We start from the raw sequence: 22131 nt of genomic DNA, 5'->3' as shown, positions 1-22131 counted from the left end.
AGGGCAGGAAATGTGTCTTGTCCATTTATAAATCTCCTTCAGGGCTTATTACCCAGTAGACAGTCAGCAATTGAGTGTAGGATTGAAAGGCAAGTAGTGGCAAAAGGGGTGGGACTGGTGGGTGTCAGAACAGGACTAACTGTCACAGAGCAGGGTCACATGCTTCACTGTATTAACAGGGTCACATGCTTCACTGTATTAAAACTCGATTTGCAAAAACAAAATTGCTTCTTAAGTAAGCATCCTAATCAGATTGCTTTAAATGCTAGCGATCAAGGGGCCCCTTTAAGAGCTTTATAGAATTGAGCACCCCACTCCGGAGCCTCTGCCCCAAGGAGTAGTCATGGTGAACTGGAACTTCTGAATCAGGAAATTCTCTGTCTCCTACAAATCTCAAGAATGTTGAGAATGTCTTCTTCCTCCCATCACCAACTACATGTAAAGTGCTTGGCACAAGGCCGGCCATGTGGCGTGTTGGTTAAGTTGGCTTGGGAGCACTGGCTCTGAGCAGGAGGGCCGCAGTTCGGATCCCACATGAGGGCCAGTGATGCTGAGCCCTCTACAGCTAAGATGGTGAACAACAGCTGGACCTGGAGTTGGGCTGCCGTGAGTTGCTGGCGACGGCGTAGGCTGCAGTGGGGCTGCAGTGGGCTGTCGTGAGCTACCGTGAGTGGCCGGCAGCCAGAGTGAGTGGCTGGCAGCTGGCATGAGCTGCTGTGAGCCTCTGTGAGCAGCCATCCAGTGGCCGGTGAGTGACTGCCTCACCCGGGAAGAGCGCAATGATAATACCAACATGGGCCAGTGAAGCGACATCCTCCACAACTAGACTGAAGAACAAAAGGACAGCAACTTGTCTGTTCCCCTTCCCCGATTCCCCAATAAAATATATATTTTTTAAATTAAAAAATAAAGTGCTTGGCACCTTGTAGGTGCTCAGGAGACACTTTTTACCTCTGCTCTGGCCACCAACACTGCGGTTACTCCTTCCCCTCTCCGTCTGTGGTCTCCCTAACGTGGAGGCTGCACAGCCACACACAGGGAACCAAGGCAGAGTTCAAAGTGTGTCCACTCACTCCCACCATCTCTGAGACTCTCCTTAGAACATATTCACATGGCCCACTCCCCAGAACAATGCCAGTATTCATGGGTCCCAGAGTAAGCCTCCAGGAAGACCCCACATTCCAGGGCCTTCATAACACAAGTCCAAGGTCAGCTTTATGGGAGAGAAATGATCAATCCTAGAGGCTACTGTCCCCACCTGCCCCAGAGGGTTGATGACAGGACCAGCGCTGTAAATCCAGGTCCAGCCCTGTTCTGCCATCAAGTGGCTGTGTGACCTTAGGACCTGAAAGGCTAGCAGGAGCAAACAAATGAGGCGGGGGCACTGGTCTGGATGCCATAAGAGTACAATGGTGGGAGATTTGCTCCCCTCTCTGTAGAGGCACCAAAGTAATCTTCATCTAGATTCCCAAAAAGGTCCCTGCCCACTTTTGGAGGGTGGGGGTTGCCAGTCCCAGGCTCGCTTGTTCCTTCTGCAGACCCTGTCCAGTGCCTTCCCTTTCTGATCCGGTTTCCCCCAGTGGGAGGGAAGGATGCCCCCTCGTGCTGGTGGAGGTAACTGCACCCCTCCTCACCAGCTGTCTAGTCCTGGGGAGGGCTCGCAACCCACTGACCCAACACTCTGTAGTGAGAGTGGCTTTAGCAAGGCCAGAGCCACCTGCTCGCACCCCGCCCTGCCCTAGGACACTCCCAAACCAGCCACACACGCACACCCTTAAGACTTTGTAGCTGTTTTTATTATTAATATTATCTTCTCCTTTAAGCATCCCTTTAAGGGTGAAATGAAATCCAACCATTTACAGAGAAAATGATTTCAGAATGTACATATTGATTTTCCCTTACAAAAAAAATAATAATACTATTATTGGTATCCTTAAATTATACATTTCCCAGGGCCCTGGCTTCTGCTTGGGTAAGTCCTGTCTCCCCACCCAACTGTCACCTTTGCCCTCAAAGCTCTCCCATGCCTGCCCCTGGGAACTGTGACCTGTGGGTGGGCTTGGCCTCCTTGAGTCTACAGGTCATAGGGCCGGTGTTCCCAGGGAAAGAAATCTAGGTATGGTGACAGGGCCAGTGTTGCATCAGCATTCACATTCACAGTTTGGTTTCCCTTCATATAGGGGGAGTGGCTCAGGGCTCCCCTGACCCCCTCCCCCGACCCCCAAATTCCCAGTGTATGATGTGATTATGTGAAATTTCAACCTCATGCCTTGGCCCCCCCACCCCTCTGACAGGCCTCCACTTGGCAAGTCTGAGCTCTCCCCGTCTTCCTTCTCCTGCCCAAGCGCGTGAACTAGAGGCCAGCCTGGGAAAGGGGGCGTCCTGCAGCAGCAGGAGGGTGCCAGGGGCATGGGGTAAGGAACCCAGCAAGGAGGGGGCTCAGGCACGATTCAGGAGCCCCCCGAGACTGCCTGTCCAGGGGTGAGCAGTAGTGGCTGACCTCCTGAGCCACTTCTCAGCCCCAACAGGGATCAGAGAGGGGGACTGCTGTAACTCCGAGGGAAGGGTTCCCTTGGGGCACCCTCTAGACAGGAGGGGGACTGGGAGCAATAGACCCCCTCAGCCTGCTTCATGCCTGCCTACCAGAGGCTGCGCCACAGCTAGCTCTCCAGACCATGCCCACACAGGGCACTTCCCTAGACAGAGCTGTGGCAAAGGGGACACCTCCTCTTCTGGCCCATCAGGAGACACCTGGAGAAAGTCCCTGCTGGGGATGGAGGGCATGGGGTAGAAGGATCTGGTTGGGGCCAGCAAGGGATGGGAGGTAGTGGGCACTCAGGTATATAGCCCTCAGGTCAGGATTCTCATCCCTTGGACTGAAAGACAGACAGATGGACTCCGCATCCCCTTTAGTCTTGCTTTCCAGGCTCCCCAAGGGCTCTCTGCCTCAGTCATTTTGGGGAGCTGCAGGTGTGGCCACAGGCGCCAAGTCCCAGGGAAGGAGAAGCCTAGGCCCTGCTCCCACATCCACACACAAGCATCTATGTACAGGGACACACCGACACAGACATGTACAAGTACACACAAGCATGCACCCATGCCCATAAATACACACGCACACGCACAAACATGTACCGTTCTACAGGCAGCCTCTGCATCCTGGCATCACTGGGTGAGTATCCAATGGGGCCTCGAGGAGGGGGTGTCTCACCCTTCCCATAACTGCAGGCTCTCACTGCACCCCAGCTCTGGCCTGGCAGTGAGAGGGATAGGAGCAGGTTGTTCAAGAGCTCCGGACGTGAGAGCAGGATCCTATGACTGCAACAGTCATTTCTACCCTCTACCCCTGTGCCAGAGATGCTCCTTATGCCCCGTATCCACCCTCTCCTCCTTCCATAAGAGGACTCCCAAGCTGAGGCTGGGTACGTGGCAGCCCGGCTTTCCCGGCAGCTGCTTGTGGCCATGTGACTGTGTCCTGGCCAGCAAGATGCGATCAGAAGTGATAGTGCCATCTCTGGCTCATGCCCTTACCAAGAAAGGGCATGTGCTTCCTTCCCTTGCCTCTCTGCTTCCCCTAGGCTTGGATGCACATGATGGTGGCAGCTGGAGCAACCACTCTACCCAGGATGGGAAGGTGTGTATGAGGAAAGCAGAGTTGTCCTGCTCAATCCGGACCATCGCCCCCTAGACATTAAGTCAGAAACAAGCTTCTGTCTTGCTTAAATCACTGTATTTCAGGATCTCAATTACAGCAGCTTAGAATCTACTCCAATGGATACATGTCCTGCCCCAATGAGGCAAACTAAGAGAAATGAGATGACATATAACTGGCCTTAATGTCCCTCTTGGGCCCAGGGCAAACTTGTGGCCCCTACTCAGCACCAAGGAGGGGCACAAGGGTACCTCCACCTGAGACCACGGAGAGCTGGGGCTGTGGATTCCAGCAGGAAGGGGTGATGGGGCACCCCCAGGTCTGACCTACTAGGCTGGCTGATGGTCCCATCCCACCCTGAGAACTGGACTCCTGACCTTGTAAGGACTGAGTGGGCAGCCCACAAGACAGCAATATAAAAAGTAAGAAGGAACGTCAAGGCCAGGTTCAGAATAAAAAGTAAGACTCCCTGGGCCTCCTCAGGTCCCACACCTATGTCAGCTCAGGAGGGTCTGGGAAGAACAGGTACCATCCAGCACAGTCGTGTCCTGTGGGGCAAGCAGGTGGCGTTCTCGGCTCCCTCTAGTGCAGCACTTCTGAGGACACTGTGCTTCCTCCAAGTTGGCTGCTAGTTTTCATCCCCTCCTATCTTGGTGCCCCTCTTCCTCCTGAACCCAAATGCAACTATTTACAGAGCCCCTGGACCTCCTGGCATGCCCCTTTCCCACCACAGGTCCAAACTCCCAGGAGGCTAAACAGTGGGCTTCTCCCCAGCTGGGCCGTAGCTCCCGCATGGCCACACTGGGAGTTCCTGCAGCTCCCTTCCCACGCTGTCCACCCTTCCTTGCTTCCCCAGTAACCATCATGCACTCTCCACTGGCACCTCCTGGTGGGCAGGGGGGCCTGGCTCCCCATTCCTGACAAAGAAGGATGTTTTTGAGCTCACAGGCCTGACTCCCAATTCACATGGACTTGATAGGGAAGGCTCCCCCACCCATCCTCTCCTGGTCCTCTCCAGAATCCACCAGAGGGCAGGAGGAGGCAGGAAGATAACAGCCGCCGCCGCCCTGTCACTGGCCCTGTAAGATCATGCACTCTTAGCCTTCCACCACTTCCAACTTGGCCCTGGCGGGTGGCCTTCCCTCGGGACTCTTGTTCCGCCGCCCACCTTCCGCCGTGCTCTTGAGCTCCTGGTAGGGATTGTCCAGCAGGTAGCGGAACTGGTTGTAGTTCTGCAGCAGGTACTTAGGAGCATACATGTGTTCGCTGGGGTCAGCCGGCGGGTACTCCTGCTGCGTGCCGTCGAACCAGCCCCCGGTGCGGATCAAGCTCCGGATGTAATTGAGGTCCCGTTTGTCCTCGTAGTCACCCCAGCGGGGGAAGTCGCCGTTCTGCGCGGACACGAGCTTGAAGTAGATGCCCTCGGGCGTGAAGCACCAGGAGCAGTGCCAGCCGGAGAAGTGCAGGGGGCTGCCCAGCGACCACTGCACCAGGATGTGGCCGGTGCGGTTCTCGTACTGCCGGAAGTTGGGCATGGTGTAGTACTGGCGGCGGCGCAGGCGGATGCCGTCCAGCCCGTACACCGACTGCAGCATGTCCACCGTGCAGCCCGACACCACCTCCAGGGTGCCCGGCTGCTTCCAGAAGAAGCCGTACAGCGACTTGCGCATGTGGAAGGCGAAGGGCTCCGTCCAGCCATCGTAGAGCTTGAGGAAGAGCACGCCGTCGCGCGCGGGGATCTCGTCGGCGTCGTTGATGATGAAGACGTCGTCGGGCCGCAGGTTGCGCAGGCGCGCCACGCCGTCCTGCGTCAGGAAGGTGCGCAGGTAGTCGTCGGCGATCCAGCCGTCCTGCCGCCCTCCCGGCGGGAAGTGGTCCAGGAAGACGTAAAGCACCTTGTGCCGGATGTACTCGAACGTGCCGTTGGTCAGCATCTCCCGGAACTTGAGCGGCCGCGGCTCCCCGTAGGCCGTGAAGTTGGACTCGCACACCACGAAGGCGTCCACCACGTCGCCCAGCTCGTGGAAGCGCACGTCCAGCAGGTCGAACTCGTGATTGATGTTGATGGCATTGATGACCCGCCGCGGCACCTCCCTGGGCACCAGGCGCTCCTTGGTGGGCAGGTTGGAGTACTGCACCACGGTGGGTACGCCGCAGCTGGGCCCGTGCCAGCCTGGGAGGCACACGCACTCCACCCACTTGCGCCGCGCACCCCGTCCCCCAGGGCGCTCCCGGGCGCTCAGCAGGTGCCGGGCCGGACCCCTGGCAGATGAGCCCCCCTCCGCTTTCTCCTCAGGCCTCCCCGCTGGGGGCTTCTCCAGCATCTTGGTACCTGGTTTGAAGCAGACACCCCCAGCTTTGGTGCGGACGAAATACTCAATGGTATCCTCTGGCAGCACAAAGTCCATCCGGTGCAGTTCCTCGGTGGCCTTGCTTGGCGACAGTGGCTGGAGCAGGGGTGAGTGGGAATACAGTGGGGTACGCAGCAGGTCGGGGCCCCCAGGTTCTGGGCTGGCCTGGGGTGTGACGGGGGCATTGTTCCAGAAGAAGCTGGACACGAGGTTAGGGCTGAGGGAGGCCAGTTCTCTGGGGAAGGTGACATAGGACAGGGTCTTAAAGAAGTGCAGGAAGGAGATGAGGCACAGGCCGGCCATACAGAACATGAGAAACAGCTTGTAGCGTCTCATCTTCATCCTGCAGGAAAGAGGGAAAGAGCAGACGAGTCAGGGGTCTGCATTCCTGGGTGAGGGGAGCCTGAGGCCCTTCTAGGAGCGGGACCCAAGGAGGCCTTTGCTGCCACCTGTTTGTGAATGTTCTGGCTGGTTGCTGCTGGCCCTGCATGAAGTCACCTCCTGCCCCTCAAGAGTCCAACGTCCTGTGCCCGGTACCCCTGGAAGCCCCATCGTCAAGAAACGCCCGTCCACTGGCTCAGGACCTCCCACAGCCCTTCCCCCCCGAAACCACCAGGTCATCACACATCCTGCCTCTGAAGCTCACTCGTCCACCTGACCCACCGCATCCTGAGTGTACCAGGTGCTAAGCTTTGCTCCAGAAACAAAATGCATCCTGGGAAAAGCTCAACCCTGCAGTGCAGAACCCGCCCCAGGGGGCTTACAGGCCCCAAAGCAGGGGGAGAGCAGGCGGCAGATGTGAGGTCCTTTCCCAGCACTGCCCAGGGTGCTGTTCTTGTTTGTTCGTGTGTTCTTTCTACCTATCTACCTTTTTGTGTGGGTATATTGATAAATCTTTTGACTACCTTTCCACTGAAAAAATTCAGGTCTCAAGGGATGACATTTAATTCTAACATAAAGAATAAAATTGACATTTAATTCTAACATAAGGGATAAAATTAAGTAAAAGTTCCCCTCATTACCCAATGCTCTGTGCTAGACTGATCTCCAGGCATAAACAATCTGATCTGTTTGAGGTGTATCACTGGTTTTATATACAATTTTCCTGTTCTTGGTTTAATAGTTTCCATACATATTATATTGAATGCTAAGTCCAAATTGTTTTTCTCAATCAATAGATTAAAGAGATTTTTAGATTAGTAGAAATAGAAATAAACTTACGATTTCCTTTTAAATCCCACATAATAGCCCAGGGTTATTTTGAATGAATCATTCTATTTATGAGTGATTCATGAATATAACCATTCTCTATTTTTTTTTCCCAGTCTAATTTATCAATTTGTTTATGGCTGTGGAGAGCCTCATATTATTTTTTAAACAATTTAAATAGACATTCTATTTTAGATTATTTGTCGTTTATCAGAAAAGTTGCAAAAATAGTCCAGAGGGTTCCCTTCCACACCTCACCCAGTCCCTCCTGGTGTTAACGTCTTACATCACCACAGTCCATTTGTCACAACGAGGAAATTGAAATGGGCACGTTACTATTTAGACTCCACACTTTATTTGGATGTACTATTTAATCTCATGGATGAGCCTGTGCAGCAAGAGAGTACCCTGACTCTAGCCATCCAGCTCATTGTGTCCTTGTGCGCAGGAAGGTGGGCAGGCAGGTTGGAGGTTACACCCATTTGGCTGAGTGGGACCAGTGACTTGCTTGGGGATGACCCACCAAGTCACAGGAGGGGCTGGGACAGAAACCTGAGGTTTATCATCTGGTGTCTTCATTTCCCCTTTCAAGATCCCTGTGAAAGGGCACTGTACTTCCACCTAGAACATTGTTTCCCTTAACATGCTCCTTTCTGTGGCTTCTCTTTACTTCTCTGGTTCTTTCTCTGGTCATTTGGGTGTTTTCCTGCCATACTCTACCTTTTACTTCCTAACTCTGAGGACAGCAGGGTACAGTGGAAAGATATGCACTTGGCTTCAAACCACTGTGACCTTAGGCAAGACTCCTCACCATTCTGAAACTCAGTTTCTACATCTGTGAAATGGCCAGAGTTCTTGGTGTGCAGTGGGTGCTCAATAAATTTTCATTCTTTTCAATGCTGAAGGCTGGAAGGTTTCAACTAAGCTATGGTCATAAGGCACAAAATCATGAATGTTTGATCCAGAACAAATTTTAAGCACCATTTCCTCTAACCCTTTCATTTTATAAAGGAGGAAACCAAAGGGCTCCAGGGACCTGCTCAAAGTTACAAAGCTGGGGTGTCAATCTGGGTGGCTTGACTCCTATGCTGTGTGCCCTTCCTGGTACCGAGCAAGCTGGTCAAGGACAGTCGAGTCGCCAGTCCTGCTATCGGGTCCAAGATGTCCCACCTCCTCCAGTTTAAATGCCTCCCTTTCCTGGAGCCTGCCCCCAGGGGGCTAGCACAGCTGACCACAGGCCAGCAGGACAGTAGGGGGTGGGACCTGACCTCTGCTGAATGTCAGCTGTCCCAGGGCAGAGGTCGGGCTGGTCTCTACTGGCATTTAGGAAGGCAGGCTGTTCCTTAACAGCATTTTGAGGTGGGTTCCATTCTGGGCTTCATAATGGACTCCAGCCCTGCTCTGGAGGAAGACCAGGTAGACCAGGATTGCAGGGTGAGTGGAAGGGCAATGGGGTGAGGCCCAATAAAGGCAGGCGGGTGGGAGTTGTTGCCATGGCAGGGACCAGGCATAAGGCAACTGCAAACTAAGGTCAGCATGGCAGAAGCCTCCAGAGTGACCAGGATTTTGGGAGGATTTGGGGACCTGGCTAGGCAGCCCTGACCCTCCTGGACGACTGTTTTTCACTACTTGGGACCTGCCTCTATAGGGCACACGCCAAGCCCTGCCCTGGTTGGACTAAACTGGCCTGTGAGCTGTAGAGGCCAGGGCAGAGCCAGGCCTGCCACTCAGACTAAATCCCCTGGCAGCAGCGAACCAAGGCCTTAGCAGGTAATAAAAACTCAGGGAGCCAAGTAAATATCCTGCTTGGCTCAAAAGGACCCCTATGACACTGCCGTGGTCATAGTGACCTAGCCACCCTGGCCAGGCTGGCTTTCAGGATCTGATTACACCAAGCCACCCGTGTCCTTCAGAGGATAGACTCACAATGCCTGGGATCTCCTACTGACTTACTGGGGTGTGAGACCCCTTCATAAGGCCCCCGCCTGGTTTGCTGCTGAGAATCATGGACCTGAGCATGTTTTCCCCTCATCACTTGGGCTGCTAGGAAGCTCAAGAGTACACAGTAGCCAGCCCAGAGCCAATCTGTGTCACAAACCACATTTTCTGGGACACCTTCACTCATGGCTGCCTGTATTTTTCTTTAAACTCTAATCTTCTTGGCCCGATTCCTTTTTATCTTCATGTATTTTGATAAGTGCTTCAGATACATTTTTTAACTGAGAGGCATATAAGTAGAAAACTGAATAAACAAATAAGCATTGGCACCTGGGATCTCATTTAATAAGTCTCAACCACCTGGGGAGGCCATCGTAACTGCTCCGTTTTTACGGAGAAAACGTTTTTTGGGGGAAATTGAGGCTCAGAAAGATGACGAGACTTTCCCCAAAGGACATTAAGAAGGTGGCCAAGTCAAGACTTGAATGTAAGTTCTGTTTCCAAGCCAGCGCCTGTCTCCCTCCTTACAGCTGAGACCATATCCCTCCCAAGCTCAGGTGGCCAGGCTATGGGCTAAAGTCACAGAACAAAACTGGGCCCCAGCTAGCAGCATTTCTACCTCCATCAAAAAGCTTCATGGAGAGCCCATCAGGCGTAACCAGAAAGCTGACAGTCAGACACGAACCAGCTACTGACCAGAGTACATTACATGCACGACCTCACTGCACCCTCCCAACGTGAAGCAGGTACTCTTGTCACCCCCGTTTCATAGATGAGGAGATCGGGGCCAGACAGATGATTTAACTTTTTCAGTGTCACACAACTTGTAAGGGTCAGACTCGATTCTGTGGGGTCCATAGAGGGATTTCATCCAGCAGTAAAGCTGTCCTGAACCCCTTCTATCTGTCAAGTTTAACCCAAATGGGGTGACAGGGCCCTATGAAGTGTCCATCAGTGACCAGTGAAGATGACCCACTGGATGGAACAGCTACCATCGCATCTGACCCATACAGCACCCCGCAGGGTGCTCACACAACCTGTACCATCCACTCACTCAGCAACTACTTCTCGAGAGCATGCTGTGTGCCAGGCACTGCGCTAGGCCCGGGAAGCACAGGAGACCAGGCAGTAAGAACCCTCGCCCCCGTGAAGCATACCCGGGTGAGTGGGACAAAGAACTGCAGTAGACTAAAATAAACGAGTCAAGTAATATTGTACATTAGGAAGAGTCATGCTCTGGAGAAAAATAAAGCAAGGTAAAGAAGAGGAGGGGGGTGGGTTCTGTAACAAATAGGGTGTCAGGGCAGACCTCACCAAGAAGATTAAGACTTAAAGATGAGGATGCAGGGGAAGAAGGTTCCAGGTGGAAGGAACAGCCGGTGCTCAGGACGAGTGCATCTGCTGTGAGTGGAGAACTTCCGGGAGGACAGACCAGAGGGAGATGATGGACCCAGAGCATGCAGGAACCACGGCTGGAAATTCAGCTTTCATGGGAGGATTCTGAGAAGAGGGACAAGATCTGCCTACGGTGTGAACAGGCTCACTTGGGCTGCTCTGTTGAGAAGACCTTGTCACCTCAAGGGCAGAGAGCAGGGAGAGCAGCAAGGAGTCTGCTGCACTGTCCAGGTGAGAGACGGATGGCTTTAAATCGTGGGGGGGGGGGGGAGTGGGAGGAGGGATGGAGCGGAAACTGGTCAGAGTCTGCTGGATTTGCTGATGACCTGGGTGTAAAGCGTGAGTAGGGAGTCAAATTCAGCAGCTCCAGGACCCAGAAGGTGGAATAGCCTCTGACTGGAGTAGACACCACCCCTCCACAGCCATAATAGAGATGGTAAGTGGCAGAGCTGAGCTTTAAGGCAGGCTCTGTCTCTGCAGGGTCCCGGTCTAACTGCTTCTCTCCTTGCAGGCATAAACGCTCAGGCTATAGTGAAGGATGTGGCCAAGGTCACACAGCTGCCTGGCCATTAATTAACCTTGGTCTCTGGATCCAAATCTCATGACCCTTTATAGCAGGCTCAGTTTAGAAGCTTCATGGGATGGATGGAGGTGGGGCGAGTGATGCTTTGGCTCTGAGGTTCCCCTGTGAGGTCTGGGAGTAGGAGCCAGGGCAGCACTGTCCAGCCCAGCTCTCCCCACCCCCAACCCCCACTTCCCAGGATGCATTAGCTCAAGGCCCTCCAGAAACTCAGGACCCCATCAGGGCACAGTGGTCTGGACCTGCCTGGAGAAGCAAGGTTAGCTGAGGAAGGACCTGGGGTCTCCCTTGGGCTAGGTTGTTGACCTCTGCGGCCCAGGCAGGGAGTTCTCTGAGGATAAAACCCCTGTCCAGGTCCCTTCTGTTGCTGAGGATGATTCTGAGGCAGCTCAGAGGCCACACTTAGGCTCTTACTCAGCTCAGTAAAACTCATGAGTATTTCTCGGTGCCTGCTTGGTGCCAGGGCCAGTCCCACTTGGAACCCCAGGTCAGAACCCATACTGAGCACTCTCAAACCTCTTTCTGACTGCTGGCCCGGAGCCACTGAACCATTATCTTCTGAGTTTATATGGCCGCTGTGAACCTGAGCCTCAAAGCCATTTGGCCTCTCTGATGTCAACTCCTCCATCTATAAAATGGAGTATGATCATTGTTGCCCTGTCCACTTCAAATGAGTTACCAAATCAGAAAGACCAGTCCCCAGCCCTGTCCCTTTCCCAGTGCTCGCCATGCTGGGCTCATCTTCCCTGACATCTGTCTCCGAAGTGGGACTAAGAGCTCACAGGGCGGGTGATGTACACAGCAGGTGCTCAACAAGAGTGCCCTGCATTGCCATGGGCCTCCTCAACGGGCTCACCGTCACTTCCGTGTGCACGCTCTGAAACCAGGCTGCCCAGTTACAACCCTGGCTCTGTTATTTCCTGTATAGTTCTTGGGGAGGTTAGTAACTTTTTTGTGCCTCTTTTTCTCATCTATATAACGAGGGCTCAATAAAAATCCACATAAAATGCTTAGCATATAGTAAGCACTCAATAAGCTTGAGCTCTTCATACTGCTGCTGGTATTCCCCAGCCTGGCAGAAAGTAGAGCGAGCCTTGGCAGGGGTGGCACAGCTGGAACAAAGGCTGGGAGGTGAGCCCTGGCAGGGCCTGGGCCCCAGTGGGTGCTGTCCTGTCTCAGAGCAACAAGGAGCAGAGTGGGGCCCAGGCAGAGCTGGAGCCTGATGGGGGTGGGCTGGGAAATGGTGCCCTGCTTTTAGAGGAGCCCCCACATAGTCCATGAGTTGCACCCAGCCGCAGGGGCCTGGGTCTCCCATCGGAGCGTGAGAATGTGGTGGGGGATGGGCCAGGTGTTTCCTGGTAGCCCATTAATCATGGATGAGGAAGGCTGAGGCTGACCCTGACCCAGGATGGCAGCAGTACCAGCTCAGGCTGGGCCTCCTCTTCCTGTGCTGACTTAGAGCTTTTCAGCCAGCCGTGGCCATGCCCCACCCAGGTCCCAGCTGGGCAAGTTTTCTTCCTTTTCTCCTTCTTTCCACTTCTCCTCCTTGCCCTTTTTGCTTGGGCTGCTGCTTGGAGGGCTGGCGGGGTGAGGGAGGGAAGCAGATGAGCCCAAACCCCACAATCCAACCATGACCTCAGGGTTGAGGCTCAGGCTGAGTCCAGGGGGGGCTCCTGGCCAGAGAGAAGCCAGGTGCTCCCTGGAGGCTGCAGGCTGCGACTGTGGAGCTGACCAGGCGGGCAGCAGCCTCCCGGGTGCAGACAACCCTGACAGCTGTCACCAGGGGTGATGGTGATGGGAGGCTCCCATGGAGCTCTCCGTGGTCCTGAGCTCGCCTGCGCTGACCAGGGTCCTAGCTCGGCCCTGGGGGCGCCTGCCGGGAGCCTCACCCTGGCCCCTGCGAGCCTCTTCTGTGGTTCAGTGGCTCATGTCCTATTGGCCATTTTCCCTGTCGACCACCTTCTGGCCCCCTTCCTCTCCTGCCCCATGACACTGATTCCTCAGCTCTGTGAACCTCTCCAACTGGGAGAAGGGGCCAGCTGTGGTCTGTGTCCAGCAGCAAATATGGCCAACACCTAGTCGGTGCTCAGGGCTCTCTTGGAATGTCAATAGGGGTAAATCTCAGAGGTCACCCGGCCCACCGTCAGTCTCCACTCCAGGGATCCGCCCGTCTAAAGCCCACAGCCTGAACCTTCAGGTGGACCCTTACCACCTCCCCAAGAGTTCATCTGCTTGAAAGGACATCTTGATTTTGAGCTGAAGCCTACCACCCCCATCCCGGTCCTGCCCCATGTGACCTGAGGGCTCTGCCCATCTGCGTGAAGAAAGCAGGAGCGCATCTTTGCAGCCAACTCTGCCGCGCCCAGCAGCTCCTGAGATACAGGGTAGGCCAGTGGTTACAATGTCGGAACTGAACACCGCCTCTGACCTTGGCAAGTTACTCCACCGCTCCATGCCTCAGTTCCTCCCTCCATAAAATGGAGGTATAGCAGTCCCTATCTCATAGGGTTGTTGTGAGAATCAAATCCACGCCAAGGACTTGTAACCGGGCCTAAGCATACAGTAGGTGCTCAAATATTGGCCTCCAGTATTACCAGAAGTCAGGAGGATTTGGTTTGAATCCTAGTGCTGTAACTTACTAGCTGTGTGGACTTAAGTAAGTTACGTAGCCTCTCTGAGCCTCAGTCTTCAGATGTAGACAGAAGAGGTCATCCTTTCCTTTGCAGTCCAGTAGGAGACCTGGATGAGCCGAGGTGTCAAAGCACCCTTCATGGAGCATGGCACTTGGCAGATGCTCTAAAAATGCCTGTTTCTTTCCATCCGTTTGGGTTTCCTGCCAGATGAGCAAATGCAGATGACCTGACAACACACCAGGCCTGGCTCCTGGCCAGCTCTGTTGAAGGACTGGGTCAGTTGTGGGGTTACTTACCACTGATTGGCACCCACCACCCTACGGGGCATTTCTCAGTGACTCATTGGGCTTTCCAACCCTGAGGCCAGAGCCCAGGGAATCTGGAGCCCCACGGAGGCTCCAGACTCCTCTCCCGGGGTCTGAGGGTCCTCGAGTAAGAATATCGTCCAAACCTTCGCCCCAGGCCAGTGCCCCTGCCAAGTGCCCATCTGGCTTGTCCAGTTCTTAGTGCCGCCCATTCCACGCCCTTTAAGCTGCTAGAAATCCTTCCTTCTATTGGCCTGAATCAGCCTCCCTGGAGCTTCTGCTTTTGCTTCCGGGTCCTCCCTGGGGTTAAGCAGAGCAAGTCAGCATCTCAGGGATCAGAAGACAGCGACCATGACCTCTACACTACCCCCATCTCTGGGACTAAATTAATGTCCTTCCACTGTGAAGTTCCATGATCCCACATGGAGAGACGGACAGAGGAGGTGGCTAGGAACACACAGATTCTGGCGTTCTGGCAAGAGGCACGGAACAACTCCCAACCCCTGGCAGTCCCAGAGAGGGAGTCGGCTTGCAGGGCCAGCCTCAATCAAGGACTCCATCTATTTCAGGTGACCAGAGTCCTGGCAAACCCTGCTCACCACGAGGCAGGTGGGACCAAGGGCTGCTGCCAGCCACAGACAAGAAAACCAAGGCCCAGAGCGGAGAGGCGGAACTACACTGGGGAACAGTTCTTAGACCAGCCAGGCAGTGTTGAAGGAAGACAGGGCGCCTGTGTCACTAGGATACCCAACTTGCCGGGGCACAAGGGTCTGGGCCTCACTCTCTGCTGGCTCAGATCCAGGGAGGGGGTTGGCTGAATGCTCAATCCAACACCCATAACCAGAAGCCCTTTCCACCGGGAACCCCACCTTTCCCTCTGCTCCACAACCAGACCCTGTGTGCCCTGGCCTTGTCCTTCCCTCCCAAACCCTCTCCACTCTGCCTGATCCCAACTCCTGCCAGCTGCCTGAGAACTTTCCACTCTGCCTGATCCCAGCTCCTGCCAGCTGCCTGAGAACTTTCCCACAGAGCGGTGAGCACATGCCTGGGGAAGTTGGTTCCCAAGGCTGGGACTTGCCCTCAATCCCTGGGGCCTCCTCCTTTCCCCACTGGTCACTCGCCCACCCAAGACATCAGCTTCTGGTCCCCAGCGGCCCGTGGGCAGTGGAGATATAGAACATTTCCACCATCCCAGAATGTTCTATGGACAGCACTGGAGGCTAAACAGATTAAGTATCCTCAGGAACCAGCCAACAGGGTGGCTGTGCTCAGAAGCCTGGTTCTGTCCACCGCTGAGGCTCATGGCTGTAGTGACCCTGGCCTCTCGATCTACCTCCACCTTGCCTTATTCAAATTAATGCGATGGTCACCACTTATCGCATGCTGAAATATGTGCCAGCTGTCAGCTGGGGGTTTTACATATACTTGATCCTCATAACCATCCTCAGAGGTAGGAACGATTATTCCCATTTTACAGATGAGGAAATTGAGGCTAAGAAGATACTGCAACTTGCAGAGCATTCCTCTGCTTACCTGTGCAAAGACACTGCTCTCCAGGGCCTGAGACCCACCCAGCTTCCACTTAGAGGGGGTGGGGCAGGGTGCAGGTGAGGCTGGCCTCAGCCCCTGGCTACTGAAGGCTCTGAGCACAGCAACAGCATCAGCCGGTGCCTGAGGCTGACCAACCCGTGAGCTTCCAAAGCTACCCAATAACATGCTGTGGTGGCGGAAACATCTAGGCCTGCGCTGCCAACATGCCAGTCACTAGCTGCCTGTGGCTCCTGAGCTCTTGAAATTGACTGGGCGCCTGAGGAACTACCTTGTAATTTAAATAAAATGTTAGTTTTAATAGCCACATGTGGCTAGTGGCTACCAAATCGGACCAAGTTTAGACAAGACTGGGGTGAAGGGAGGCAGGGGGCCGGGTCCACTGCACCAGGCCTGCAGGAGTCATGGGGCAGGATGTGGCAGGAGACAGTGAGGAGAGCTAAGGGGTGGACACTGTGGAACACAGCTGTGGTGCTAGGGACCAAGGGGGACCAAGGAGTGTCCAGCCTGAGACACAGGCGGGGATGGGGTGAGCTGCTGGTGAGGTGCTCGTTAGATACTGGGTGATGGAGGGAGCGGGGGGAAGGACACAGCCCTGGGGGAGCTGCCTGACATCCCAGACTGGCAAGCGGATGGGCTGGAGTGGGGAACTGAGAAGGCTCTGTGGGCGAGTGGAGAGAGGAGATCAGCCCTAGACATGGGAGCTGGGGTGCAGCAGGGGCAAGATGTGAGGGTGAGGTCCCCATGGAGCTCAGTCCAGGGGAGGGCCTGTGTGTTGGGAAACCCCAGTGCCATGCAGCAAAGTGGGGGGGATCCTGAGTATGGTGAGGGGCACGTGGGATGGCAAGGATACTCTCCACACCTCAGGGGTTGCTTGGGCAGAGCTTGGCCACCCCATCTCGGTCTGAAATCCCGATGCAGTCAAACTCTCTAACCGGGCAGGGCTGGGGAGCAGTGAGCCTGGACTCTTCCTCCCAGGAAATGGCGCCTCCATCATTTCCGCCTTCTTCATGGCAGCTGGCACTTACTGAGTGGCCCGGGGGCCAGACACTGTGCACTTGCCTTACTCCATTGTCCTCAGTGACTCAGCAGTGAGGAGATGGGCCCTGGGTACTGAGGGACCTGCCTGAGACTCAGCTGGCAGCAGCAGGTGCACACCCATACACCACTGCTGGGGGTCCTCATTCAGGATTTCGGCACAAGATCAAGGCTGCTGCCTTCAGCCTTGCCAGGGCGAGGGTCCCTTTCACCTCCACCCTGCTCTCCAGCAGGGGCTGGAGGCCTGCCGTTTGCAGGTACCCTGCAGAGCTGACCTTACGCAACCCCCTAGGCCCTGGAGGCCCCCTTCTCCACCTGTGACTGCGAAGCTCCCAGGCGGCGCTCCATGAGGCTGGACTGCTGTGATTTATAACCAATCTTACAAAACCCAGGGTTTTTCTCTGAAAGGCCAAGGGAGCCCAGGGGTGCTTCCTATTCTCCCCCCCACACCCCCCCAGACTCTAACAGGTACTAATCACCCTGGACAGCGTCCCATGTTGGGTCTCCATAGCTTAAAGGGGATCAGGTGCTCGAAAAAGCTGGGAAACCTCCGAGGTGAGGCCTGAAGCCCCTCGGGGGCCTGGCTCCTGCTCCACACTGCAGACCCCTGCATCAGGCTGCCCCCTGCCCACCTGTACTGCCCGCATGTCTGTCCACAACCTCCTCCTCCCCAACTTCTACCTTCCTCCTGCCCCTTATTTCTACCGCAGCCTTGCTGGCCTGGAACTCAGAGAAGATCAAGGGTGGCTCCCACACCAGCTGTACCCACCACCCCCGGGGGTTCTGTGGACTTCCTGTTTGCCTGGCCCTGGCCTCAAGCCAGCCGGGCCTAGCTGCGTGGCCTGGGGATCCCCAGCCCCGTGCCCACACGGGGGAAAGAAGGGCACGGCAGCCCCCCTCTGCAGCATGCACTAAGGGCTTTAGCTTCCTTCTCTAGTTTTATCCTGATGTCAGCCCCCACTGTCCAAGTGACCAGCCTGGCTTGCCCTGAGGGTGGCAGCGGTGTGCCCGACCTGGCCCTGGGGCTTTCCGCTCCCCACCACTCCACTCTGCCTCAGTCCCCGCCTGGCCCCTGCCTGGGTCCCTCCAGGCCCAGCCTCCCCACATCTGACCTGGTACCTGCCTCGGCACCCCAGGGTGGCACGTCACAGGTGAGGCACCGTGTCTCTTTCCAGTTGCTACCATGCGCTCCCCGACCTTTATGGCTCGATGGCAGCTGTCTCTCTTCCCTGGAGGCTGTCCCCGCCCCCAGGCCAGCGCAGGCAGCAGTTAGGTGGCTGTGTCGGGACGGAAACTCAGCCTGCCCTGGTGCCAGCTCTGCCCTTCACCTGGGCTGGTTTCCTGGCTCCACCTCTTCCCAGCTGGGTTGCCTCACTTCTCTGGACCTCAGTCTCCTCATTTGTACAAAGGGGCAACCAAGCAACACAGAGCGGCGTCCCGCCCCACTGGAGCCACTCCTTGATGCCAGGTGTCCGGGAGGTGGGAGCACTGGTAGTTTCCATCCACAGGTGAGGGCCCGACAGTGCCCAGTGCTGGGTGAGCCTATTTCCCCTTGGAGCCTCGCCTGCTCCCTCTCTGGGCAGAAGGTCACCAGAAACTGTACCGTGACTCCTAAGGGGCTACTGGGCATTTTCAGTGGGACACAGATGAGAAACAGAGGATAGGGTACATGTGAAAGAACTGGAAGTAAACTCTCTCCCCTGGTGGGGACCAGTGTCTCAAACATGGGGGGATGGGGGGAGACCTGAGTCTGAATCCTGACTGCTATTCTCCTGCACATGGGCCATGTGTTCAGCAGCCCTGTGTGTGATGGGCGCAGTCGGGGCGAGGGGCTCTCAGAGAAGCTGGACTGTGTATGGCTGACCACAGATGAGAAATTGTGGGGCCCAGAGGAGACCCCCAAACAGCTATTGCACTGCCTGGCTCCATGCACACCGGTAGCAAGGCATTCATTCCTATGTTTGGAATTACCCTCTCCAGGCTCCTCCGAAGAGAGTGAAGACAAATATGGCTCAAAGAGGGCTGGGCAGCAGAGCTGCGAGCATTCATGCTGCTGGCGGGTGGGGGTGGGTACTGGAGGTCTTTAAACGCGCTGTTCCGTACTCCAGGGTCTCCCTCTCCCCTCCTTGACACCCCAGCTTAGTTAGCCCTCGCCTCACTCCCGCATGCTCAGGAGACCCCATCAGCCTGGAGAAGCTCCCCCATGACCCTCGTTCCCACGCACACTCAGCGCAGGCCCTGCCAAACGGGTCCCTGACTTTGCTGGCCTTCCTCGCTTCTCCACTTGGTTCCAGCCACAGGCCTTGCCTTTCTGTCCCTCCCACATGCCAGGTCCACCAGTCTCAGGGTCCTCGCACTGGCTGTTCCCTCCATCTGGCTGGCCGCCTCCTCAGGCCTTCCTGAGCAGCCTGCTAAAGTGGCTGTCCCCTCCCCAGGTCATCTGTTCCATAGCACTCCTCACTGAGGAAGCTGTGTGTCTCATTGTTTACGTGTTAGTGGTCTGTCCCACCCACACCCTGCTCCCTGGGAATGTCAACAACAAGAGAGCAAGGTCACCGTGGGCCTTCGTTGCTGGTCACCGCTGCTCCCCACCCCCAGAACAAAGCCTGGCTCGGTTACGGGACTCCATAAACAGCTGTTGAATGACAACGAATTCTTATGAGAAGTGGTGACAGATTCTGAGTGACAGGTATTGTCTGGTTTGGGGGTGCCTGAGGCAGCAGTCCTGGCCAGTGCATGCCCACACCTAGCAGGGCGCTCTCCCCTGTTTCAGCGGCCCAGAGAAAGCCCCGGTTCGCCAGCCCTGCTGAGCTCAGCACGGTCCTGCCCAGGCAGCCCCGGCAGTGCCAGCCCCTCCCACCAGACTTGCCTGTCCTCCAGGGACAATATACAAAGGACCATTTCAGTGTGGAGGCTCAGCTCCATCTCCAACCCAGAAGGCCTGAGGGTAGGGGAAGGGAGGAGAGGGCACACCCCACCCCCCACCCCTCCTCTGTACTCATGGGGCCTCTCCTAGCACATGGGGCCTCTCCTAGCGGTGGAAGAGGCCTCGTTCCATGCATTGCACCCTGGGGGCCGGGGGTGGGGGTGCCCCCACGCAGGATGGAGGCAGGGTTCGGCCTCTGCGCACCTAGGCAGGAGGAGTAGAATGGCGCTCCCACGGGCACCTCCCTATGGGTACAGGGCGGCAGATGGCAGGTACACCTGTGCACTGGAAAGGCCCAAGTGCCAGCTGGGGTAAGGGAGAGAGAGGACCAGAGCCACTGGGATCTGAGCCAGGTCACAGGGAGGGCAGGGGCCTGGGCTCTAGAGTCAGTTCCCATCCTGCCTGGGACCCTCCGCTGCAAAACAAGGCACAAAGAACCGGCTCAAACACTTGTTCCAACAAGCTGAGCTGATAACCCGTGACCTGAGCCTGGCACCCAGGGACGCTCAGACAACTTTGGGCATTCCCACAGTTCCTCCTTCTGGGCCCCATCAGCGATGTGACCATCCGCCCAGCCGCCCATGCCACGAACGCAGGAGCCACCCTAATCCCCACTCTCACCGACCCTGCACACCTGTCACCAAGCCCTGTCTATTCATGCATGGTACCTCTCAAATCCCACCCCTCCCCCAGGACCACTGTCCCACGCCAGTTGTACCACCATCAACGCTCACCGGGGCAACAGCAGCGGCCTCCTTGAGGGGCTCCCAGCCTGGTTCTCATGAACCAAATATAAGCTGCATCTGACACTGCCCCTCCTAGCTTGGAACCACTGTCCTCAGGATAAAGTCCAAATTCTCTAGGAAGCTCAAAGTTTGTGTGTGATCTTACACCACTCCCCTGTCCCCATGCCTGTCCCAGGAGGGGTTGGCTGGATTGCATGCACCTCCTCCAGGGCCCCCTGACCCCAAGCTTTGGAAAGACCCTGCCTGGCCTGCCCCTCAGGGTCCCTCACTCCACACAGGGGCTGTTCTTCCTGATCCTCCTGGGTCCCCAGCTGGAGACAAAGGAGGTGTCAACCTTAGTTTATTAAATGAATAAACCACCTTCCCCCAAATCCACACACTTGCACCTTTCAGTCAATGCTGCTGGGCTCTCAGCCCTGATCTGGGGCTTGGAAAAGTGGCCACAGGTCCTCGTCCTGCCTGCAGTGCAGTCTGGGCTTGCAAACGCCAAGGAACTGGTTCAACTACATGAATTCTCAGGGTCCCTTCCAGTGAGGTGGCAGTGCTAGAGAGGGAGACAGGAAATAACTCCAGCTTGCAGAGTCCTCTGAGTAACATGATGGCTGATGGCCGGGAGGAGGTACGGGAAGGAAGAGGGTGGAAAACGAAGTGACGGCTCCAAGTGGGTTAGGAGTCTCCTCACTGCAGCCGTGTGCCTGGCACGCAATAGGTGCTCAACAAGCCACTGCTGAGTGCAGGAATGGGCTTGAACTCTGGCTCTGCCACCCCAGATCTGGGACCCCTGGCAAGAACCCGACCCTCTCCCAGACTGTTTGCTGAGGCATGAAAGGGGAGGCTGGTAAGACCTGCCTGCAGGGCCTCACCTGCAGGTTTCTCGGAGGGATTTGGGGAGGTGACGAGGCTGCACCTAGCCCAGAGCCTGGAACCTGAGCGCCACAATTAACCTCCTGCTGGGAGTGGTCCTGATGGGGCAGGTGCACAGCTCATTGGCTCTGCAGCTCTGGGCACCTGGTGGGCCTCCGTGGAACTGGAACAATGACCCTTTTCTCTTTCCCTCCCTAGTTACTCCCCATCCACCCCTGCCTTCGAGGGCCACAGCACCCCTGGATCAGGACCTGTCTCCACTGGGGACACTCAGTAAGCCCTCATCAAATGGAAGGGGACACCACAGAGGGCTGCAGGCGCTGGACCCTGCTCCTTAGTATCATGGGAGCCATCAATGTGTTCTGGCTCCATTAATTACTCAGTCCTTCCCACCTGCTGGATCCAGTGTTCCCAAACAGGCCCCAAGTGTTCAAACATCCCACCAACGATGAGGAACGTGAGAGGCAATGAAAGAGCAGCAACAAAACCATCACCACAAAATGAGGTCATTATAGGAGTCAGGTGGCCAAGGTCCCCATCTCAGCAATGTCACTAACCTCCTGGGAGACCCTGGACACCAAGAGCAGTGACCCCTTCTCAAGTACTGTGCACCATCTTGCCTCATCCTCACAAACCCATTTCACAGATGAGGAAACAGAGGCTTGGAGAGGAGGCAGGACCAGCCCAAGGTCAGACACCAGCAGGCTGTGGGGAGGGTGCTCAACAGGCAGAGCTCAGCAGAGACCACAAGCGCCCACTGCTGCTCTCCAAGGCTCAAGGCCTCCCCTCCCTCTCTGCACCTCTGGGGGACAGGACTTGCTCTTTGGCTTGGGCCGGGCCGACATCAGAGTTCCATGTTCCAGAAAGCCCCCAGGCCAGGTCTGCTGCTCCATTTCCCTCTTGAAGCTTCTCTGGTCCGAATCAAGGGGTTCTACTTTCTAGGCGC

At 55.8% G+C, this 22131-nt stretch overlaps 1 protein-coding gene across 4 annotated transcripts in view; it reads right to left on the bottom strand.

Moving 5' to 3' along the window:
• Positions 1–22131, bottom strand: part of MGAT3 (beta-1,4-mannosyl-glycoprotein 4-beta-N-acetylglucosaminyltransferase) — a 35024-nt gene that overhangs the window by 3664 nt on the left and 9229 nt on the right. For 2 of the 4 annotated variants that reach the window (XM_019660556.1, XM_019660558.1), the window contains exon 2: positions 4821–6346. In XM_019660556.1, coding sequence (XP_019516101.1) covers positions 4821–6345 — 1525 coding nt within the window. In that variant the 5' untranslated portion in view covers position 6346. Of the gene's footprint in view, positions 1–1774; positions 6347–20309; positions 20399–22131 lie in introns of those variants that run through there. The other 2 variants (XM_019660555.1, XM_019660554.1) reach the window with 2 other exon arrangements.

This window comes from Hipposideros armiger, unplaced genomic scaffold (genome assembly GCF_001890085.2).
Source record: "Hipposideros armiger isolate ML-2016 unplaced genomic scaffold, ASM189008v1 scaffold_321, whole genome shotgun sequence".
NCBI lineage: Eukaryota > Metazoa > Chordata > Mammalia > Chiroptera > Hipposideridae > Hipposideros > Hipposideros armiger.
Note: the sequence above shows the minus strand (reverse complement) of the source record. Positions and strands in the feature narration are given on the sequence as shown.